The sequence below is a fragment of the Alosa pseudoharengus genome, unplaced genomic scaffold (assembly GCF_046254945.1).
Source record: "Alosa pseudoharengus isolate Yale_2024_CS ecotype anadromous, Long Island Sound unplaced genomic scaffold, YU_APseudo_1.1 YU_APseudo_1.1_scf_5, whole genome shotgun sequence".
NCBI lineage: Eukaryota > Metazoa > Chordata > Actinopteri > Clupeiformes > Clupeidae > Alosa > Alosa pseudoharengus.
Genome location: NW_027468837.1, coordinates 12,921,500 through 12,944,621, shown reverse-complemented (window position 1 = coordinate 12,944,621; position 23,122 = coordinate 12,921,500). Strand labels below are relative to the sequence as shown.

The window sequence follows — 23,122 nt, the reverse complement described above, 5'->3', positions numbered from 1 at the left end:
ACCACAGTCAGAGTAATTGTTTTAGAGTTTATAAACCCTGAGGGCATAAACCTTGTTTTAGCCTAGTGCAGAAGGGTTTAATTTAGTAAGCAAGTTTGAAAAAATAAGTAGGCTAACCCATGTTTACACAACTTATACTTGATTATATCATGGGGACACATATGGCACAATTTGCTAAGAATGACCAGTTACGCTTTTAACATAGACTGTAAAAGCATGTTGTGTTGGTAAAAAATGTTTAGGTTTTATGTGCGTCCCTATCACAGACTTTTATTTTGAAATACGCACGCGACGCAATCTCTGGTACGTGTTCCTGGGCTCCCCTACTGGTGCGTTGACTGAGGCGGAGCATTAAGCGAGATAAGTTTCGTTTTCCCGATGTCACTGTTGTTATGACGAGGTTTCTTGGAATTTATTTCCTTTAGAGACCTGTTGGGTTAGGATATTGTTTTTCCTCCACTTTACGGCTTGGTCGTGGAATAGGAGACGATTGTTCTCTTATGAAAAACATTGATAATTTGGCTAAGCTTCAATACATATGGCTGCTCTTTGTTTTGCCATTTCTGCGGAAATGAAAATGAAAATTTAGTTAGTGCCAACTGTGACTTGGTGTGACTTGGACTCAGTGAGCTGATCTGAGTCTTATTGTTGTCAACGTTGCACGTTTCAGACGTCTAAAAGGCAACTGGAAATACCTGGTAAGTAAACATTTGGTAGTATTCATGCTGTGATTTGGAGTGCGTTCGCTGTAATATCATATTTAACAGGACCATGGTATTCTTTGACCTGGGGAAGTTTAGGGTATAGGCAACGATTCCACGTGCCACACTGTCCCATCACTGAGCTGTCTATAATTCAGGGTAAACGTAAGCATATGTCCAGGTTTCACTATGATAGTGATCTTTACTATGCAGTAAGGAACAGTGCGGTAAAATTAGAATGATTTTGGATATTCGGCAGACATTCGACTGAATTGATTTACTGTTACAACGTTGCTTGTTAATCGCACACATCTAAGATTCTAGGCTTATAAATCACACAATTAAATCCCGTTTACAGAGGTCTCCAGCCCACATTTGGTGAAAAGAAGACCTCATTTGGTATTTTGAAGCCACAATATTTCACTTGTAATAACATGCTAACGCAAAACAGTAGAAGCACGCCGCAAACGTTATACACAACCTATTGCTCTGGACTACCTTTCACAGCAGTTGGTTTTTCAAAATAATAGTCCCCCTTCTGTATTCAACGATGCACACAATATTCCCATGCCAATATTTCAGGCTGTGGTGCACTTGTGGCCAAATAATGCACACCATTCCCTCTTCTGCAGCTCTTCATATCACAGCCCATATTTTTTGGAAATAAGACTTAATTTTGTGTTTGGGAGCCACTTGTAACATTTCACTTGTAATAACTTGCTAACGCAAAACAGTAGAAGCACACCGCAAACATTATAAAGAATCTATTGGTATGGACTACCTTTCACAGCAGTTATTTTTTCAAAATAAAAGTCCTACATCTCTATACAACAATTGACATAATTTTCCCACGCCAAAATTTCAGGGTGTGGCGCAATTGTGGCCAAATAAATTACACCATATTAGTCCTCTTCTTGAGGTCTTCGTATCACAGCCCATATTTTTGGAAATAATTATTTCACTTGGTGTTTGGGGGCCACTTGTAACATTTCACTTGTAATAACACGCTAACGCAAAACAGTACAAGCTCGCCGCAAGCATTATAAACGATCTATTGCCGTAGACTACCTTTCACAGCAGTTGGTTTTTCAAAATAATAGTCCTACTGCTGTATTCAACAATGCATACAATATTCCCATGCCAATATTTCAGGCTGTGGTGCACTTGTGGCCAAATAATTCACACCATTTGAACCCTGTTCTGCAGCTGTTCGTATCACAGCCCATATTTTTTGGAAATAAGACTTAATTTTGTGTTTGGGAGCCACTTGTAACATTTCACTTGTAATAACTTGCTAACGCAAAACAGTAGAAGCACACCGCAAACATTATAAAGAATCTATTGGTATGGACTACCTTTCACAGCAGTTATTTTTTCAAAATAAAAGTCCTACATCTCTATACAACAATTGACATAATTTTCCCACGCCAAAATTTCAGGGTGTGGCGCAATTGTGGCCAAATAAATTACACCATATTAGCCCTCTTCTTGAGGTCTTCGTATCACAGCCCATATTTTTGGAAATAATTATTTCACTTGGTGTTTGGGGGCCACTTGTAACATTTCACTTGTAATAACACGCTAACGCAAAACAGTACAAGCTCGCCGCAAGCATTATAAACGATCTATTGCCGTAGACTACCTTTCACAGCAGTTGGTTTTTCAAAATAATAGTCCTACTGCTGTATTCAACAATGCATACAATATTCCCATGCCAATATTTCAGGCTGTGGTGCACTTGTGGCCAAATAATTCACACCATTTGAACCCTGTTCTGCAGCTGTTCGTATCACAGCCCATATTTTTTGGAAATAAGAGTTCTTTTTGTGTTTGGGGGCCACTTGAAATATTTTACGTGTAATAACACGCTAACGCAAAGCAGTAGAAGTACACCGCAAACGTTATAAAGAATCTAATGCTATGGACTACCTTTCACAGCAGTTGGTTTTTCAAAATAAAAGTCCTACATCTCTATTCAACAATTTACATAATTTTCCAATGCCAATAATTTCACGCTATGGTCACTTGTGGCCAAATAAATCACATCATTCTAACCCTTTTCTGGAGCTCTTCGTATCACAGCCCATATTGTTTGGAAATAAGACTTCATTTGGTGTTTGGGGACCACTTGAAATATTTCACTTGTAATAACATGCTAACGCAAAGCAGTAGAAACACACTGCAAATGTTATAAAGAAATTATTGCTATAGACTACCTTTCACAGCAGTTGGTTTTTTTTAAAGTAAAAGTCCTATTTCTCTATACAAACATTGACATAATTTTCCAATGCCAATATTTCAGGCTGTGGTGCACTTGTTGTTCAATAAATCACACCATTCTAACCCTCTTTTGGAGCTCTTTGTATAACAGCCCATATTTTTTGGAAATAAGACTTCATTTAGTGTTTGGGACCATATGTAATATTTTACTTGTAATAACACGCTAACACAAAAATGTAGAAACACACCACATATGTTATTAAGAACCTATTGTTATGGAATATCTTTCACAGCAGTTGGTTTTTCATAGTAAAAGCCCTACTTCTCTATTCAACAGCTTTCACATGCCAATATTTCAGCGTGTCAAACGTGTCAGGAAATAGGTCACATCATTTTATCGCTCTCATAGAGATCTTCATGTCACATCACATATCTTCTAAAAAATGTAATTGTGTGGTTCTGTATGGCAATTTGCAATATTTCACTTGTAATAACATGCCCAGGCTTGAGGCATGGCACAAATATGACAAAGAACCTATACCTGCACAGTACCTTTCACACAGGTTTTTTTAAAACAAAAAAGTTCTACTTTTCTAACAATCAACCTAAGTTTCCTCGGAAGGTGTAAAGCTGTGATACGAAGACCTCCAGAAGAGGGTTAAAATGGTATGATTTATTTGGCCACAATTGCACCACAGCTGGAAATATGGGCATGGGGAAATTACTGTATGTCAATTGTTGTATAGAGATGTAGGATTTTTATTTTGAATAATCAACTGCTGTGAAAGGTAGTCCATACCAAAAGATGCTTTATAATGTTTGCGGTGTGCTTCTACTCTTTCGTGTTAGCGTGTTATTACAAGGGAAATATTTCAAGTGGTCCCCAAACACCAAATGAAGTCTTATTTCCAAAAATTTGGGCTGTGATAGAAGAGCTCCAGAAAAGGGTTAGAATGATGTGATTTATTTGGCCACAAGTGCGCCACAGCCTGCAATATTGGCACGGGAAAATTATGTAAATTGTTTTATAGAGATGTCGGACTTTTATTTTGAAAAACCAACTGCTGTGAAAGGTAGTCCATAGCAATAGATTCTTTATAACGTGTGCGGTGTGTTTCTACTGTTTTGCGTTAGCGTGTTATTACAAGTGAGATATTGCTGCTTAAACACCAAATTAAGTCTTCTTTTAACAAAATGTAGGCTGTGACATGAATAGCTCTGTAAACGGGATTGGCGCCTAGAATCTCATGCGCCACACACAACTAACAACGCATGTTTGTAACAGTAAAATCAACTCAGCCGAATGTCTGCTGAATATCCAATCTGAATCTAATTTTACCGCACTGTAAGGAACATACAAGAGTATTTTCTTTCAACATGTCCTATACAATGTGCATCAGTCGAAGTATAGACCTGTTACGGTGTAATAAATAATGGCATTTGCCTGTGCCCCTGCCCTTCCTGTCTGTGTCTGCAAGGAGGCATGGCCCAGTGGGAGAGGCTGCAGCAGCTGGACCCCCTGTATCGGCAGAAGGTGCATGAGCTGTATGACCGGGAAGAGTTGCCAATGGATGTGCGCCACTATCTAGCCCCCTGGATTGAGAGTCAAGAATGGTGAGTGAGTGTGTGTGTGTGTGTGCCTGTGTGTACTTGTTGTTCTATCCCGGTGTGTGCATGTGTGTGGGGTTGTGTGTATGTAACTGTTTCTGTTTGTGTTTTTCAGGGATCGTGCAGCGATGGATCCACAATTGGCTGTGGTCCTCTTTCAGGTCCTCCTGGAGAATCTGGACAACCAATACAGCCGCTTTTTGCAGGAGGGGAACGGGGAGAGCTTTGTGTTGCAGTGTAGTTTCCGAAGATTCAAACAGAACTTCCAGGTCTTTCCCTATTTTTTGTCTCCCATAACATCTTCAGAGCAACCCTGTCTGTGTTTGTCAGCTACCTATATTATCCTACAGTCTTATTGTGTTAATTCAACATATATGGTAATGTATGGCAATATGTGGCCTACTTAGGGGGGGGCAGCCGTGGCCTACTGGTTAGCGCTTCGGCCTTGTAACCGGAGGGTTGCCAGTTCGAACCCCGACCAGTAGGCACGGCTGAAGTGGGTTAGGTGCCTTGCTCAATGGCACTTCAGTCGTGCCTACTGGTCGGGGTTCGAACCGGCAACCCTCCGGTTACAAGTCCGAAGCGCTTACTACGGCTGCCCCGTATGTACAGTGATGTGATGATGAAAGAGTTCAGTGTAAAATGTGTGCTAATAAGTGAGTGGTGGCTGATGTTGGGTCTGCAGCGGTACCAAGAGGAGCCGTATACTCTGGCTAGAATCATTCAGTGGTTCCTTACCAAAGAGAAAGAGATTCTACGCATGGTTGAGCTGCCTGACCAGGTCTGTGTTCATTTTAGTTATTATCTGCAGCATGACCATTTACTCTCACAAAATATCCGCATCATCACCATCATCATTATCATTATCGGCGTCAGCATGCATATCTTAATGCTGAACCCCATTGTTGTCTCAACTTCACTCTCCCTCTCTCACTCACTCTCTCTCTCTCTCTCTCTCTCTCTCCTTTTTTCTCTCTGCCTCGTTCCCTCCACTGCTCTCCCTCTCAGGTGCAGTTGTTGCAGGTTCAGCAAGGCAACATGGAGACGGACAGCGAGCGAAACATGCAGAAGAAGGTGGAGGAAGTGCGGCACAAAGTGCAGGTGGGTGCAGGAGAGCGCAGGAGAGAAAGAGAGCTCTCATTCTACACCCTTCACCTGCGGTCATTTGAAATGGTCATTTAATGGCTGCCTCTGTGGTTGCCAGGTGATGGATCACACTGTGAAGTGTTTGGAAGAGCAGCAAGATGAGTTTGACTTCAAGTTCCAGACCCACAAAATGGAAGGTACTCCCCCACTCTGTCTCTTGGGACGCAGTCTTCCTGTTCATTATGCTCTTATTTGCACTATTCTTTTTTCTCACTTTTTCTCTCTCTCATTCTGTTGTCTTTATTGCTTCGTGGTGCAGGACCTATTACTCCTGAAGATCAGAAGGTATTGCAAATGATGCTCAACCGTTTGGATCAGTCCCGCAGGGTATGTGACTGTTTGTGTGTGTGTGTGTGAGTGTGTGTGTGTGTGTGTGTGTGTGTGAGTGTGTGTATGTGTGTGTGTGTGTGTGTTTTGCAAATTCAGGTAACCCTTTTCTGGAACCATGTGTCATAAGACTAACATAGGGCAATTCCATGGAAAATTATGTTTTTTGTAACATCCATAACGCCAATAAAATGTGATGGTATGGTATGATGTGATTGATTACATGACATTTGAGCATTTGCTATTTTTGGCTGAAGAATGTACATGAAAAAAATGCACAAAAAATGAATGTTATCATTCACATCATACAAATGCCAAGGCATTTCACTGGCGTTATGGATGTGACAAAAAGTCAATCTTCCTTGGAATTGCCCCATAGCCATGTCTTAAAGATGTAATGGAAGATCGCATAGCCAGTATCTATCCAGTCATGGAACACTGTCATGTCACCAATCATATTGACTGCAGTTGTAATTACAGTATGATGGTATGATAATATTATAGCATGTAAAAGAAACTATTCTAGTATTTAACATTATAAGAACTGTCATAACAATTACATATAATGATGTCATCACATTGGACATCAACTATCATGGTGACTAAGGACAGTGTGTGAAATCTGCCATGACATGTTTATGACGTTGTTCAAAGTGGCAAAGCTTTTGCACATCTCTTTTTTTTATTTTTTATTTATTGTTAGGAGGATAACCCCTTGAAACATCTCGTATTCGAGGTGGTCCTCGGGACATAAGACAAAGACAATACAGCACATGTACTTTCACACCCTCTAAAGCTCTCCCTCATCCCGCCTCGCCCACCACAACCACCCCACCGGGTCCTTAGTGAAAACCAGACCATGTATTAAACATAATACAGTATTAAGAGGCATGACAACATTTAGCCCATACACATATGTATATACATACCGGTAAATACATATACACACACATATTTTTGGGGATAGGTGCGTACAGGAGAAGACCGTGGGTCGTGAATCAGAGGTTTTAGAAGAGATCCCGTGTGTTTTATTCAAATAAATGTTTTTTTTTTTTAGTTCTAGCCAGCGGAACTGGTCGAGTGGCCTCTAGGCTACTGCTGCAGACCTTTTTTTTTCATTATTATTTTTTTCATTATTATTATTCAAATAAATGTTTGCATGCGGAATGTTTATGACGTTATCAGCTCTATGAACTGAAGCAAGTTAGCAGCCAACTGAGAAAGGGAAGAAGTTATCGCAATTCCTTTCTCATTTAAGTTCCTGTTAAAGTGCATCACTGGTCCTTTTGACTTTCCAGGAGTAAAGACTCATTGTCTTTGGCCATTGTTTTCTTCTTATGACCACAGTTTATTTTGTATTTTGGAGACATGTCTCCTTCTTCATGTTTTGTTTCAATTTGCACAAGGCTGCAACTACAAACTGCATCTGGTCCTCATCAGGGACACAGTGAAGGGGACCTGAGACCATTTCACATAAGCTGCAATAGGTGTAGATAGAAGTTGTGACAAGATTGCCCAAGTCACTTCAAGTTGGTTGATAGTTGCATTTTTTGGTGGTGCATGTTAGTGACCTAGGTGATGTAATTCAAATCAAGAATGGTTTTAAAACTAAGACAAGTTGTTATTACACAACATGCCCTATTAATTGCATGACAGAAACATCTGCTGAATTTGCGTGTCATGTCTTGCGCAATTAGTGGCTTTCAATGTTTAAGGGCAACCGTTCTAGTCCTTCCAAGTCCTTCTAGTCCTGGCTTGTCATTCAGTTCAGTTCAATTAATTTAAGAAGTATTGCCATGCCATTCAAAGGAAAACGGTGTTGCCAAAAACATAGAACACAGGAATGTAAAAAATATCAAAACACAAAATCATTAACCAGAATAATTGTGATTTGTGATGCCAATATTTCTCTCTCTCTCTCTCTCTCTCTCTCTCTCTCTCTCTCTCTCTCTCTCTCTCTCTCTCTCTTTCCTGTCTGTAGTCTCTGCTGTCCAACCTGACAGCTCTGCTGATCCTGATGGAGGAAGCAATGTCTTTGCTGGTAGAAGATGAGCTTGTGCAGTGGAAATGGAGACAACAGAAGTCCTACATCGGAGCCCCCGAAGACACAAGTCTGGAGAAACTTGAGCAATGGTACATACACACACACACACACACACACACACACACACACACACACACACACACACACACACACAGACACACACACACACACACACACACACACACACACACACACACACAGACACACACACACACACACACACACACACACACAGACACACACAGACACACACAGACACACACACACACACACACACACACACACACACACACACATAGAAACAATGAAACAATGAAACCTCATCTGAAACACACAATGAAACAATGAGACCTCATCTCTGCTCTGCAGATGGCCAGGTAATCTTGGCAACAGTCACCATAGCGCTCACAGGCCAAGTTACACTGACAGGTGAATTCTGGATCTGTTTCGTAACCACAGCGACCCTGGCAGGAGTCCAGAGAGTTTGCGGAAGACAAACAGTGTGAACTCAACTTCTCCTTTGGTTCCTAACAGGGCTACCACCATTGACATAGTCGTCTATCATCTTCAAAGCAGCATCCTGTCCATAAGATGACTGATTTGAGAAAACGTGTCATATGTCATGTCATGAAATGTATTGAGTGTGATTTTACAAAAAAAAAAAAAAGATTTGTGTTATCAAAAGTTGATAAGTGAATGTGATCAAATTGATTTCATTAACACATGCTTTGAGTAAATACTGATTATTGAATCAGTATGTGTGTGTGTGTATGTGTGTGTCTGTGTGTTTGTGTGTGTTTGTATGTGTGTGTGTGTATGTGTGTGTGTTTGTGCGTGTGTGTTCGTGTGTGTGTGTGTGTGTATGTGCATTTGTGTGTGTCTATCAGGTTCACATCTATGGCTGAGGGTATGTTCCAGATTCGAGAGTTCCTGCAGAAGCTTGAGGAGTTGTCTGGAAAAGTATCCTACGAAAAGGATCCCGTCTTATCCCAGAAGCCTTCGCTGCAACAACGGGCTGACAGCATCCTTACCACTCTGCTCAAGAGGTAGTTTTCACATACACATACACATATATATTCACATACACATACACATATATATTCACATACACATACACATATATATTCACATACACATACACATATATATTCACATACACATTCACATACAGCATATATGACCTGCTAGGGCCTCTCTAGACAGCGGTGGTTAAAATTTATGTTATAACAGCTAAATCAAGATGATTATTAAATCATCTCTTAATGTTCCATCTGTCCTGCAATGTTTGTCTAAAGGTGAGTGTGTGGTTTGCTCTGTTTTCAGTGCCTTTGTGGTGGAGACTCAGCCCTCCATACCACAGGGGAAGGGGCCTCTTGTGCTGCGCACCAATGTTCAGTTCTCTGTCAAAACCAGGTAATGGTATACGCACGCACACACGCACACATGCGCACACACACACACACACACACACACACACACACACACACACACACACACACACACACACACACACACACACACCACATCTACACAGACTCTCTCTCATATTCCATCTATCTTCCAACTCTGCCAGGTTCCTTGTGAAGGTCCCAGAACTGAACCACTCCATGCAGGTGACAGTTACTATGGACAAGTAAGACTTAAAGTTATCTATGTGTGTCAGTCTGTATTTATCTGTCTCCATGGGTAGTCTCCAGTGAAGCTACTGGTTTTCCTATGAGGTGGCACTGCTGCCAAAAGGGTTATCTAGGGCGTTGTGTACCTCTTGGATATTCCATCATGCCATTATGTCTAAAGGTCAAGCAAGTTCAACTTTGACTCAGTTTGCCACTGACTTTTGTTGTTGCACACCCAATGTGATAAACACAAGGTGTAACAACCACAAGGCACAATACAACACTTTAATTATGTTGTAATGTAATGATACTCATTTTGTTTATTGTTCTTCCAAATTTGATTTATAAGTCACTTTGGACAAAAGCTTTTGCTAAATGCAGGAACTCTGATGTTCTCCATCAGTGAAATTTCTTGTTGTCATGAAGCAGTCACATGAGTGCCCCATGTTCAGAGTGGCTTTAGGGCAGTGCTAGAGCGAGCTGTTTTCACTCGTATTGTGTTCACTGTCCTGGTAAAGATACTTGTCTTCTGGAATCTTGTGATGTGTTGTTTTTCTAATTGCTGATTGTAGATAAGGGTGCTACCTGTACTAGTAAAAACAGTCGTCATCCCTCCCAGATAACAGCTCTGTGTTAAACAGATATAGCCCTCGTTGGGAGCCCAGGGTTTATCCACTGTGGGTCATGGCCAAATCTATGCCCGAGTCAAGTGCCATCTGACTTCCTCTTGTAGTTATAACTCTTAGGCTTATCCTCCTAAACAGAAGCGGTTTGTGGTGGTAGAATTTTGTCACACTAAAATACTTTCATCACACCAGCCAAGCAGTAGAGAGTGTCTATGAATGCAAATGTGTTTGTGCAGTACCTTGCAAATATGCTTGTTTTGCAAATATTTGTTTATTGATGACGTGTGAGTTTGGATACACTCAGATGTTTGTTTGTGTTTATTTCAGGGATGCTCCTCAGGTGAAAGGGTAAGTGAGACTGCTGTCCTCTACTTTACTCTAGCTATACTATACTGAACTATACTCCAACAACCACACCAACATGTCCCTGCGTATTGTGGGCCATGAGGTACATAGTGCAGCAGATATAATAATATTTGACTTAATATTATCCTCTGGAATCAGATTTTTAGGCTTTTTTTAAAAATGTTCAATGTATTGGAAATGTTGTGTATTACATAGAGGCTGTGGTGTTGTAGGCTGGCAGTACAGTGATAAGGAAGTGAAAGTGCAGATGCAGAGGCAGTGTGACGGAGGGGAAAGGCGAGGAGTGACAACAGTGCAGAAAGATTTCAGAGGTTATCACAGGACACACGTGTGCAAATTGGCCATTTTTCCGGAGTATAAAATAAAGATGGGGGAAAAGTAAAAAAAAGTGTTCAAATCCACTTCAAATAAAACAAGGGCTGGTTAGATGTAACAAGAGAGAAAGACCGCATGCTGTAATTGATGCAAATGAGGGGCGCACTCTTTCTGTCTTAATGACACATCAAGTCACAAACACATCCATCACTGATTGCAACCTATTGTGGTATCTGTACACCTGACAACCTGGTATTTTCAAACTGTCCTTAAATGAGCCTTTGTACCAATCATACTCATCTGATGAGCCTTTCTCCATGTCTTGTGGGTGTGTAGGTACCGGAAGTTCAATGTGTTGGGCACGGCGACCAAGGCCCTGAACATGTCAGAGAGCATGCAGGGAGGCATGGTGGCCGACTTCAGACACCTGGTGAGCAGTGTTGGGCAAGTTACTGAAAAGTAGTAATTAGTTACAGTTACTAGTTACTTCTTTCAAAAGTAATTGAATTACCTTACCAATTACTGTATATCAAAAGTAATTAGTTACTAGAGTAAGTAACTTTTGCATTACTTTTAAGTCTGTTTTTAAAATGTCAATATGAACAGTACTGAACAGTCACACACACAATAAACCTAATTTTTAGACCTATTTATTGTAGTTTCAATGGGCCTTCAAATCAATAGCCTTGTGCATGAGTTCTCAAACTTTTTCCGACCACTAAACATTCTATAATGCATGAAGGCTTCCCTGACCTTGTTTTGCGCCACCCTCACCATCTAGGTGGTTTGATAGATATGTACAGTAGGCTACTGCCTACTGCTTGCCTTCTACTACTACTATTACTAGTAGTAGTATGCATGGTGGTACACTGACACTGAATTCTGCAATATCGTATTGTAAGTTATTATTATCATTATTATTGTAATCCTTCTGTAGGCTACATGGAATGAGTTCAATGGGATGTAATGTGAAACAATGTTAAATGGCCTATTTTCAAAGCAGTTATTGTCTGCTCACACACACATACAACCTTAGGTTATCCTCATCCTGCTTTGAACACAGTTGTATTATATAGCATTTTAAGCGCCACCAGTTTGGGAAAAGCCTGCACTGCACAAGTGCTGACCTACCGAAATAAGTTCTAATGCGCATCCGAGGGTTTGGGGTTGCTCTTCAGCTCATAAGGTGTTCCAGAGAGAAGTTGCATGTTCCGTCGCAGACAAATGAATCCATAACACCATGGACGTCAATTCCAATGTAAACATACTGTGCAAATAACTCAAGTCGCTGTAGTAAGTACGGTAGGCTATTTGGAGGTTTCTTTATCTGGTAAGTGAAATCTGCATTTTCTTCTCGAGTTAAACGTGTACTTGCTTGTGCCAAGGCTATATATAGGCTACTGTATGTAGGCCTATTGGTGTTGTGGCGTGGCTATGTTGTAAGAATGAGAAATTGATATAACGAGGCTTTTGCACAATTGATATAACGAGGCTTTTGCGCAATAAGCGAAAAAGAGCTAAAATTAAAACCAATGCGCTTTTACTGTAGTGGAGCTTACGAGATGGAAACGAGAAGGGAAAAGGCTTTTAAGATGCCCATTTAAATTGTAGCCTAATGCACTCTTGTGTAAAGAATGCATCTGCAATCTAAACATGAAATACAATCGCTGGAAACACAGCTAAGGTCAGGAGACATTAGATCAGAAGCAGCAAATGTGCATCTGTCATCTTGTCTGCAGTCCTTCATTCAAGATCAACAGAGTAACGCAAGTAACAAACTCTTTGAAATATCAGTAATTGTAATTGCGTTTACAAAAATACTTTGTTACATGCTCGTTACCACTAAAAGTAGTGGAATTACAGTAACGCGTTACTTTGTAATGCATTACTCCCAACACTGCTGGTGAGTGACGCGGCCGATCCTGGTCTGTCTGTGTATCTGAGAGGTGGTATGGGAGACATGAGGAAGTGGACAGAGAAATGGGCCTGCTGGCTCTCACTCAAAAGTCAGTGGAAAAACAACACTAACATAAAAAAACAAGCCAAGTCGTCCAAGGCGAAAGAGTTTTTTTTAATATCTGCAGATAATGCACTAAAAACACCACATGCAATACAGAATGCTTCTTAATTGGACTTTATTGTACCTCTATTGGACTTCACCTTTGCTTTCAGCACTTTTATATAGTTTGCATCAAATTCTTCAGTCCATTCAAAAACATGAGGAAATGTTAACCTGTGTGTGTGTGTCTGTGTGTGTGTGTTTGTGTGTGTGTGTCTGTGTGTGTGTGTTTGTGTGTGTGTGTTTGTGTGTGTGTGTTGTGTTGCAGACACTCAAGGAGCAGAAGGTGGGAGCAGGAGGGAAAGGCATCAGTGATGTGAGTTTGCATCAGAGACACAAACGGTCATGCCTCTTCATTCTCCATTTTCAGGGTCACATTTTATACTACGGTGCTGTCGGTGCCTTTTAACAACACTTCTGGGGTAGGTTAGAGTAGGGTAGGCTAGGACAGGACAATGGGACTCAGTGAATAACAATGAGCAACAGCCGAAGACTGTATAAAATAGGCAACAGCACATGAATGCTCTTTGGTGATTTATCCATCAACGCTAAGGAATAGAATAGAATAGAATAGGTTTCAAATTTAATTAATTCAAGAGGATATTTGTAAGTAAAAAGCCTTTATTGACCTTGGCTATCAATTCAAATCATGCCAACATGTTTTAGCCAAGATGACCTTCCTCAGGGCAACACCCAGGCAGCGCTCCTGGTGAAACTCGTTTGTGAATAGAATAGGTCTTTATTGTCATTGGCACAGGAACAACGAAATTAAAAGTGTTCTCCAGTCAGTGCATCATTCATTAAGTATAAAAAATTAAGTTCTAGTGTTACTTACAAAAATAAATAGAAACATACAACAGCATACATAAACACACACAGTCATACACACCCAGTTATTGCATAAAAACAGTATGAACATACAACATCTACAGACATCCATACTTTCTGTCATTGCATTGATCCATTTTGTAGAGCAAGGGACTTAGCCCTGGGGAGAGCCGGTACTGAGGGCCGTGGATGTGTGGTGGCACACTCTGACCCTCTGTCTGCGGTCAGAGAGGAAGCTATTGATCCACATGCAGGTGGAGTGTGAAAGCCCCAGGTCCCCCAGTTTGACCACTAGCTTGTGAGGGAGGATGGTGTTGAATGCAGAGCTATAATCCACAAAGAGCGTCCGCACATAGCTCCCCCTGCTGCTCCGGGTGTGATAGTGCCGTATGGAGTGCTATGGCGTCCTCTGTGGATCGGTTCGCTCTGTAGGCAAACTGGTGGGGGTCAAGGCTGCGGGGCAGGGCTGCTGTGATGTGACCATGGACCAGTTTCTCAAAGCACTTCATCACCACTGGGGTGAGTGCCACTGGCCGGTAGTCGTTAAGGGCGTACTGACACTATGCCATCCGTACCGTACCTGAGTACGCTTGAACCCCAAAGTCTGGTTCATTCGACCACACTCCGTACTGCACCTGGGCTCGGTACACTTCCGTGCTTGGGTCTGCTTGAGTAGGTGGACTCGGACACAGTACAGTTGGGCTTATGATCGCGCCTATGCAAAGACTCACAGCAGAGCACAGCAGCTCAACCGCGTCTGGGTACAGTTTGATAATATACAGTGTGAGTGCGGACCAAGAACGGGAGAGAACCATACTCCAGCATGGTACAAGTTAACCGTGCCCAGTGTGAGTAAAACTGTAAAAACCGTGCCCAGTGTGAATAAGACTGTAAAAAAAGAGGCCACAGTTCACTGCACATATTTGGATCCAAGCCATGGTTCACAGCGCAATAGTTTTTCAGTTTTTTACCAAAACACCCTCATAAGCACACCCTCATGAACACATGCAAAAATGATTTCATAATTTTTAAAATGATTTTGTGTGTGTGTGTGTGTGTGCCTACAGCTCTCTCTAAGTGTCACAGAGGAGCTCCACATCATAAACTTTGAGACAGAGTTTAACCATAATGGCCTGTCGGTTAAGCTAGAGGTGAGTTATCAATTTCTAATCTTTTTTGACAAACTCATGGTGGAGTTTCAGCAGTCATGACATACCCCTACTACTCTAGCTGTGCTCTAGTTTCAACATGACATACCCCTACTACTCTAGCTGTGCTCTAGTTTCAACAGTCATGACAAACCCCTACTATTCTAGCTGTGCTCTAGTTTCAACATGACATACCCCTACTACTCTAGCTGTGCTCTAGTTTTAACATGACATACCCCTACTACTCTAGCTGTGCTCTAGTTTCAACAGTCATGACAAACCCCTACTATTCTAGCTGTTGTCTAGTTTCAACAGTCATGACAAACCCCTACTACTCTAGCTGTGCTCTAGTTTCAACGGTCATGACATACCCCTACTACTCTAGCTGTGCTCTAGTTTCAATATGACATACCCCTACTACTCTAGCTGTGCTCTAGTTTTAACATGACATACCCCTACTACTCTAGCTGTGCTCTAGTTTCAACATGACATACCCCTACTACTCTAGCTGTGCTCTAGTTTCAACATGACATACCCCTACTACTCTAGCTGTGCTCTAGTTTCAACATGACATACCCCTACTACTCTAGCTGTGCTCTAGTTTTAACATGACATACCCCTACTACTCTAGCTGTGCTCTAGTTTCAACATGACATACCCCTACTACTCTAGCTGTGCTCTAGTTTTAACATGACATACCCCTACTACTCTAGCTGTGCTCTAGTTTCAACAGTCATGACAAACCCCTACTATTCTAGCTGTTGTCTAGTTTCAACAGTCATGACAAACCCCTACTACTCTAGCTGTGCTCTAGTTTCAACGGTCATGACATACCCCTACTACTCTAGCTGTGCTCTAGTTTCAATATGACATACCCCTACTACTCTAGCTGTGCTCTAGTTTTAACATGACATACCCCTACTACTCTAGCTGTGCTCTAGTTTCAACATGACATACCCCTACTACTCTAGCTGTGCTCTAGTTTCAACATGACATACCCCTACTACTCTAGCTGTGCTCTAGTTTCAACATGACATACCCCTACTACTCTAGCTGTGCTCTAGTTTCAACATGACATACCCCTACTACTCTAGCTGTGCTCTAGTTTTAACATGACATACCCCTACTACTCTAGCTGTGCTCTAGTTTTAACATGACATACCCCTACTACTCTAGCTGTGCTCTAGTTTTAACATGACATACCCCTACTACTCTAGCTGTGCTCTAGTTTCAACAGTCATGACAAACCCCTACTATTCTAGCTGTTGTCTAGTTTCAACAGTCATGACAAACCCCTACTACTCTAGCTGTGCTCTAGTTTCAACGGTCATGACATACCCCTACTACTCTAGCTGTGCTCTAGTTTCAATATGACATACCCCTACTACTCTAGCTGTGCTCTAGTTTTAACATGACATACCCCTACTACTCTAGCTGTGCTCTAGTTTCAACATGACATACCCCTACTACTCTAGCTGTGCTCTAGTTTCAACATGACATACCCCTACTACTCTAGCTGTGCTCTAGTTTCAAGATGACATACCCCTACTACTCTAGCTGTGCTCTAGTTTCAACATGACATACCCCTACTACTCTAGCTGTGCTCTTGCCACAGTATACTAATTGCTGTTCTCTCTGTTTCTGTCTCTCTCTGTCTCTCTTTGTCTCTCTTTTTGTCTCTATATATCTGTCTCTCTCTCTCTCTCGGTCAGACCTCCACCATTCCGGTTGTTGTGATCTCGAACTCCAGTCAACAGCAGAGTGCCTGGGCTTCTGTGCTGTGGTTCAACATGCTGTGTTCTGACCATAAGGTGTGTTTCTTTGTGTTTGTGTGTGTGTGTGTGTGTGTGTGTGTGTTGCACACATTTGTTTGCGTTGTATATGTATTCAGTAGTCATTGTTGCTGCTGATAATGGTTTACAACCTGATATCAGAGGCCTTTTATACCTCTTTAACCTACGCTTACACCTACAGTCTGTGTGTGTGTGTGTGTGTGTGTGTGTGTGTGTGTGTCATATGATGTCTGGAGTCATTCTTGATGCATTCTACCACCTGAGTCCTTTCACACTTTTTTGCCCTATCTAATGTGTCTCTGTCTGTGTGTATGTGTGCGTGTTTGTGTGTGTGTGTATGTGTAGAATGTGCTGTTTTTTGCAAACACAACGCCAGCCCCTTGGGCCAAGGTAGGGGAGATGCTGAGTTGGCAGTTTCTGTCGGCCGCTGGAAGAGGCCTAGACACGAATCAGCAGGACATGATCGCTCAGAAACTGTTTGGTAGGGAGCTTTTGTCAGACATTATATTTATTACAGGGAATATTTTATATTATAGTATTGCTGTTGTTGTTATAATTTCCAGTAACGAAAATTAATGAATAACCCAATAGTATTAGTGAACAGTAGACCAACATGCGACTTGAATAATGTATCCTACAGAAAAACTTTAGGAATAAGACAGAATGCTTGAGAATGTGTGTGTGTGTGTGTGTCTGATGGACTGGTTTGGTTGTCATTCCACAGGAAAGCAACAGAGCTACGACGACTGCACCATCTCCTGGGCCAGGTTTAGCAAGGTGAGTGTGTGGGTAAGTGTGTGTGTGCGTGTGGGTGTGCATGTGCGTGTGTGTGTGCGTGTGTGTGGGCATGTGGGTGTTTTTTTGCACATTTGTTTGAGTTTCTGATGTTATAAATGTGTGTGTGTGTGTGTGTGTGTGTGTGTGTGTGTATGTGTGTTTAAAGGAAAATGTCCCAGAGAACAGCTTCTCTTTGTGGGTGTGGTTGGATGGCATCCTTTCCCTGGTAAAGACCTATCTGGCTGATGTCTGGAAAGATGGGTACGCAGTAACGAGTGCACGGCACTCTTATGTGTTTTGAACTTTCAGTTTGCATTCATCATCATTTAGAACATAGCATATCAAGAACATATCACTTAGAACATAACATATCAAGAACATATCATTAACAACATTGCATATCAAGAACATATCAAGAACATATCATTAACAACATAGCATATCAAGAACATGTCATTTAGAACATGGCATATCAAGAACATATGATTTACAACATTGCATATCAAGAACATATAATTTAGAACATGGCATACCAAGAACATATCATTTACAACATAGCATATCAAGAACATATCATTTAGAACATGGCATACCAAGAACATATAATTTACAACATAGCATATCAAGAACATATCATTTAGAACATGGCATATCAAGAACATATGATTTACAACATAGCATATCAAGAACATATTATTTACAACATGGCATATCAAGAACATATCATTTTGATGATGTGTCATATTCATAGCTAGGAACTTAATCGCTGTGAAGCACTGTGTGCTTGTTTGTATAAGTTTGTCCTTGGCGTTGTGTTTGGCAGGTCTCTACTGTGTGCAGAAATAAAAGGCGTGTTTATTAGGCTGGAAGCGGTGTTATATTTATTTAATAGTGTGTATGTAGCTGGTGGAAAGGTCCATATAATAGTGTACTGACTTTAATATAATGACTGTAATAATATAGTAACTGCAGTAATCTAAAAGAGTCACAACTGTATTAATGTACATATAATAGTATATTAACTGCAGTAATATAAGTCTGATAGTATAATGTAGTGTAGGTGTGTAATGTTGTACTGTGTGGTGCTTGTGTGTGCAGCTCAGTGATTGGGTTCATCAGTAAGGGCAGGGAGAAAACCCTTCTGAAGAAGAGGATGGATGGCACCTTCCTGCTGAGATTCAGCGAGAGTATAAAAGATGGAGGAGTCACGTTCAGCTGGGTTGAGACAGACTTGCAGGGTAGAGACCCACACACACACACAGACACACACACACACACACACACACACACACACACACACACACACACACACACACACACACACAATTGAGCTTGTTGTGTTAAGTTATGTGATCTTGTTTCCTCTTCCTGTAGGTAACAGAAATGTGCGGAGTGTTCAACCTTTCACCAAGACCGATATGAGTCAGATCCCGTTCGTTGAGATCATCCGAAACTTCCAGATCCTGGAGGCAGGGAACATTCCAGAAAACCCACTGCGCTACCTTTACCCTGACATACCCAAAGACAGAGCATTTGAGAAATATTACACAGAAAAGGGCGGAGGTGAGGACCTGTATATGACTCTCCAATCATTTATAAATATTATTCAAATCTGCCTTTCCATGTCTGTAAGAAACATGTTCTGTTTTCCTTATACAGAGGACAGTCCATACATCAAATACATCAAGACCAAGTTAATGTTTGTGTCCAAAGAGTAAGTATGTTGCTCTGTGTTTGTCTAATTAGATTTGCTGTATTGCGTGTGTGTGTGTGTGTGCTGTGTGTAAACCTGTGTGTGTGTGTGTGTGCATGTGTGTGTGTGAGCAGATCCATGTGTATGTATGTATGTATGTACGTATGGGAAAGAGGGGATTAATTTAGTCGACATTAAACCCTCACTTTACACCAGTCATAACATCTCCCAATGTATATATGACCTCGATGTGGAAAAAGCAAACTTGGCTACCAGCGCCAGTGCAAAGTTGTGCCGCGCTTGTGTTCTGTCTATGCTCTCCTGCAGCGACACTAGAGTTAGTAACTCTACAATGTAATTGGTAGGAGCGGGACTGAGGGCAAACAGCCAATGAACAGTCTGTGTTTGCAGCACTGCGATGAGGTCACAGGTAAGTTTGAACTTCTATGAACCAATCCCGTTCAACCCACCCATTCACCCCGCCTCCTCTCAGTCACTGATGGGATGCCCCCCAAACTGTAGGTGCTGGAGACCTGTAGATGGGGTGCAGGTCATCTTTTCATTATTCTCCCCCCTCCGCTTCTGTCTTTTCATTCTACTGTCCAATCACACTGGCTCTATTGTGGCATGCTTGACCGGGACTGGATTGGGCCGTCTTTTAACCTGCATGCTGGATTGTGTGTTGAAACAACGTGCTGATATTCCAAGCATGTAAAAAGGGGGGTATGGGGGGTGGGGGGGTTGGTCTGTGTTGGACGTATGGGTCAGTGGGCCAATCAAGGCCTTCCTCAATAGGCCTCAATAGGAGAAAGGTCCTACCAATGACTGTATTAGCATGCACATAATAGTGAAGCCATTGGTAGGAACTAAATCCAAGGAAGGAAGGCAGTGCTTTAACCAAATATGGCCAATTCTGGGCAGAGCTGGATTATGTTCTGTTTACTCCATATGCTTTAAAAAGCACTTACTGAGCAGAATCTGGCTCCAATTTGACCAATATGGCAGATCAATTTTGATTTCATTTTTCTTTTATAATGTAAAGAGGGGGAAGCTTTAGGTGTCTGTATCATTATTCCAACCATCACCCTCCTCAGTATGTGCAGTTTTAATATGCTACTAACCATCATGCTAGGGGCTAATAAACCAGAAGGACCTGTTAGTACCAACGACTTTAGGGCTAAACGCCCCCTGCTGTTCAGGGGAGGGATTTACTCTGGGCTGAATAATGACTGTGATTCACCCTTGGATACTAACAGTAACACTCCATTGCACCCCCTACCTGATTCTTACTATCCTGGATAAGTTGATCTCTGCATGCATCCTTAAGTTAGCGTAAGTGAGTGCGACCCCACCATGAGATGTCTTAATCTCTTGTAATGCTGAAATACTGAAAGGAAGGAACTACTATCCCAAAGCAGTGATCCGATTTGCCTCACTAATATCTATACTTTCCCTGATTACTTGATTTTTTTTCTAAAACATACAATGTTTATCAGATTGTGTTGTTGAGGGTAATATATAAATCAGTTAATATGATGATGCTAGAAGTTGATTTCTGCTGTGGTTCATGTAGATAAGAGGTAGGAGCCTAGTTCTGTTTTCTGGACCAGACATTCCCATTGCTCCAGATGAGCTCTGGACCTCACACCTGACTATCGACTGTCTCTCTCTCCCCAGCTCCAGATGATCCTCTGGCAGACTCCATGGACAAGTTCTTAAACTGTGACGGGGAAACACCTTTGCTGAGTGGTGGTGTGTCAGACATGGATGAAGACCTGTTGCAGAAGTATCTCGATGACCCAAATATGCTGGATGGGATGAATATGCCGGAAACTAGCCTCCCAGATCTCATCCTTAGCCAACTAGAATAAACCTGCATAGCATAGCGCCTTGTTTTAGCCAAACATGCACCTTTTTTTATTTGTTTTCATCCCCTCAGAGTCCCCTCGTGATATCTGACATGGACATTGTCAAATGTATTGCCAACCTTAAATAATTATCAGTGGAGAGGAATATGTTGGCATGCACTCCTTAGCTGTAGTGACAGCAAAACAGTGTGCATTGGCAATTCTATCCCATTTTATTTGTATTGATTAAGGAATTGCTAGTAGTAACTAGTCCCAATAAGGCACTTTACTGACATAAGTATGACTATTAGAAGCACTTACCACAAGGTACAAACAATGGCTCAATTCAGAATCTTAACTTAATCATTGCAATCTTTTTCTCAAAGGAGATCTTCATTGAAGTTCTTTTTTAGTTCATGTATGGGAAACCAGCCTCTAGAGTCTTATTTTTTCCTCACAATCTGACTACTTTGTTATTCATTGACAGCTCATTCATATTATCAAATGAATATAAGTTTTTTTTTTTTTTTTTTTTTTTTGTAGTGTAGTTCTCACCAGGTAAACGTTATATGTTTGGTATTTCTTGGTTGTTATTCCTACAATTTCATTTGCATTCATTGTGGTCTGCGTCCGTATGGATTCATTCTGGTGGATTCTTCTTGGTGTCAATAGGCCAAAGGTTTATGTTCTGACTTCAGAGAGTGAAAGTCCTACCACATATTTATTTTAACCATTCACTAAACCAGTTAATCCTTACCAGCGCAACTCTTTAGCCAGGTATATCAGCTCCTTGGCAATGTCACCTGTATTAAGTACACAGACAGAAGGAATACATGGCAGGACTTTTACTTTCTGATGCCAGGATGTTCACACATGTTCAATTAGTGAGTATTTAGTAATCCCGTGTAAGATGTGAACAATAGGCAGTCCTGAGATGGAATTGGATCAATTACAACTACTCTTTTGATCTAGAACTCGTTGCCAGCTAGGATGACTAAGATTCTTTCTGCCAAGACTATTCAGATTTTAGTCCCTGTGAAAATCATTTTCACTGTGCATGCAAACACTAAGGACATCAAAATGTGACAATATTACAACACACATAATGGTCATGCTCACACTCAATCTGAGCTGCCATAGTAAGAAGTTTTGAAAATACAACTTATTCTGGGAAGAAACGTTTTAGTGGTTGTGTAGTACTGACTTTATGAGAATGAGATTTGAAGGCCATCATGAATTTAGCTTCTGCTGATTTGTAATCTAGCTTTGACATATTGCATTTTGGCACCTGTATTACTATGTCTGACTTGAATATCTTTTCAGTGCATACTAGCAATTCTAAAAGTCTTTTGTGCTTTTTGTGGGCTAGGTTAGAAAATGTGAAATGGAAAAGTTGGAAGCTTTTGATAATCGACCAGTTTCCCCAATATGACTGGAAAAACAGTAATCTTTTAATTGGTGAAAAAATACGATGTCTTAACCATGCACTTTTTAAAGAAAATAAATTACTATATTTGTAGTGCTATGTATTTTAAGATGCAATGCCTACTTAAATGGTACAATTTGTTTTTTTATTCTTTGGTTAAATGACTGGACACAAGCTACTATGATGTTGAAACTTGTAAGTGCACTGATTTTTCCTTGTATTCCCCAATGCAGTGCACACCATAACTGTGTGTGACTTGGACAAAAGGCCAAACATAAGAACATGTATTCTCTTCTTTATGTAAATAAAGTCTCCCATGTAGAATTCTTCAGCATTGTGGGGAATTCTTGCAAAGAGAATAGTACAGAGGATACCACACAATCACAAAAAGACACACACGCACGCACACGCTCATGCACACACAAACGCACACACACACACAAACACACACAGCACTCTGTGTATGAAACATAGTTGTGTGTGTATGGATATTTTTATTATTATTATTGTAGATATCAATGTGAAGTATATCATGAGAAACAAGGCGGCATTTTGCTTCAACTGAAAGTAGTGTGCTAGAGT

The 23,122-nt window shown here is 41.1% G+C and overlaps 1 protein-coding gene across 3 annotated transcripts; it reads left to right on the top strand.

Moving 5' to 3' along the window:
- The first annotated feature begins 378 nt into the window (after window positions 1–378).
- stat2 (signal transducer and activator of transcription 2) lies at window positions 379–22,871 on the top strand. Of its 3 annotated transcripts, none has more exons than XM_076268321.1 (24): window positions 379–698; window positions 4,403–4,535; window positions 4,645–4,798; window positions 5,215–5,310; window positions 5,538–5,630; window positions 5,734–5,812; window positions 5,935–6,002; window positions 7,984–8,135; window positions 8,934–9,092; window positions 9,370–9,459; window positions 9,620–9,679; window positions 10,616–10,636; window positions 11,306–11,399; window positions 13,297–13,344; window positions 14,924–15,007; window positions 16,717–16,815; window positions 17,143–17,278; window positions 17,522–17,574; window positions 17,741–17,835; window positions 18,673–18,812; window positions 18,949–19,137; window positions 19,234–19,288; window positions 19,633–19,697; window positions 20,945–22,871. In XM_076268321.1, exons 2-24 carry the CDS (start codon window positions 4,405–4,407, stop codon window positions 21,136–21,138), a joined length of 2,355 nt encoding a protein of 784 aa, XP_076124436.1. In that variant the 5' UTR covers window positions 379–698; window positions 4,403–4,404; the 3' UTR covers window positions 21,139–22,871. The 3 variants fall into 3 exon arrangements, with proteins under 3 accessions (XP_076124436.1, XP_076124435.1, XP_076124437.1); XM_076268320.1 differs by having other exon boundaries at window positions 4,400–4,535; XM_076268322.1 differs by lacking the exon at window positions 19,633–19,697 and having other exon boundaries at window positions 4,400–4,535; window positions 20,945–21,086.
- Window positions 22,872–23,122: the final 251 nt, after the last annotated feature.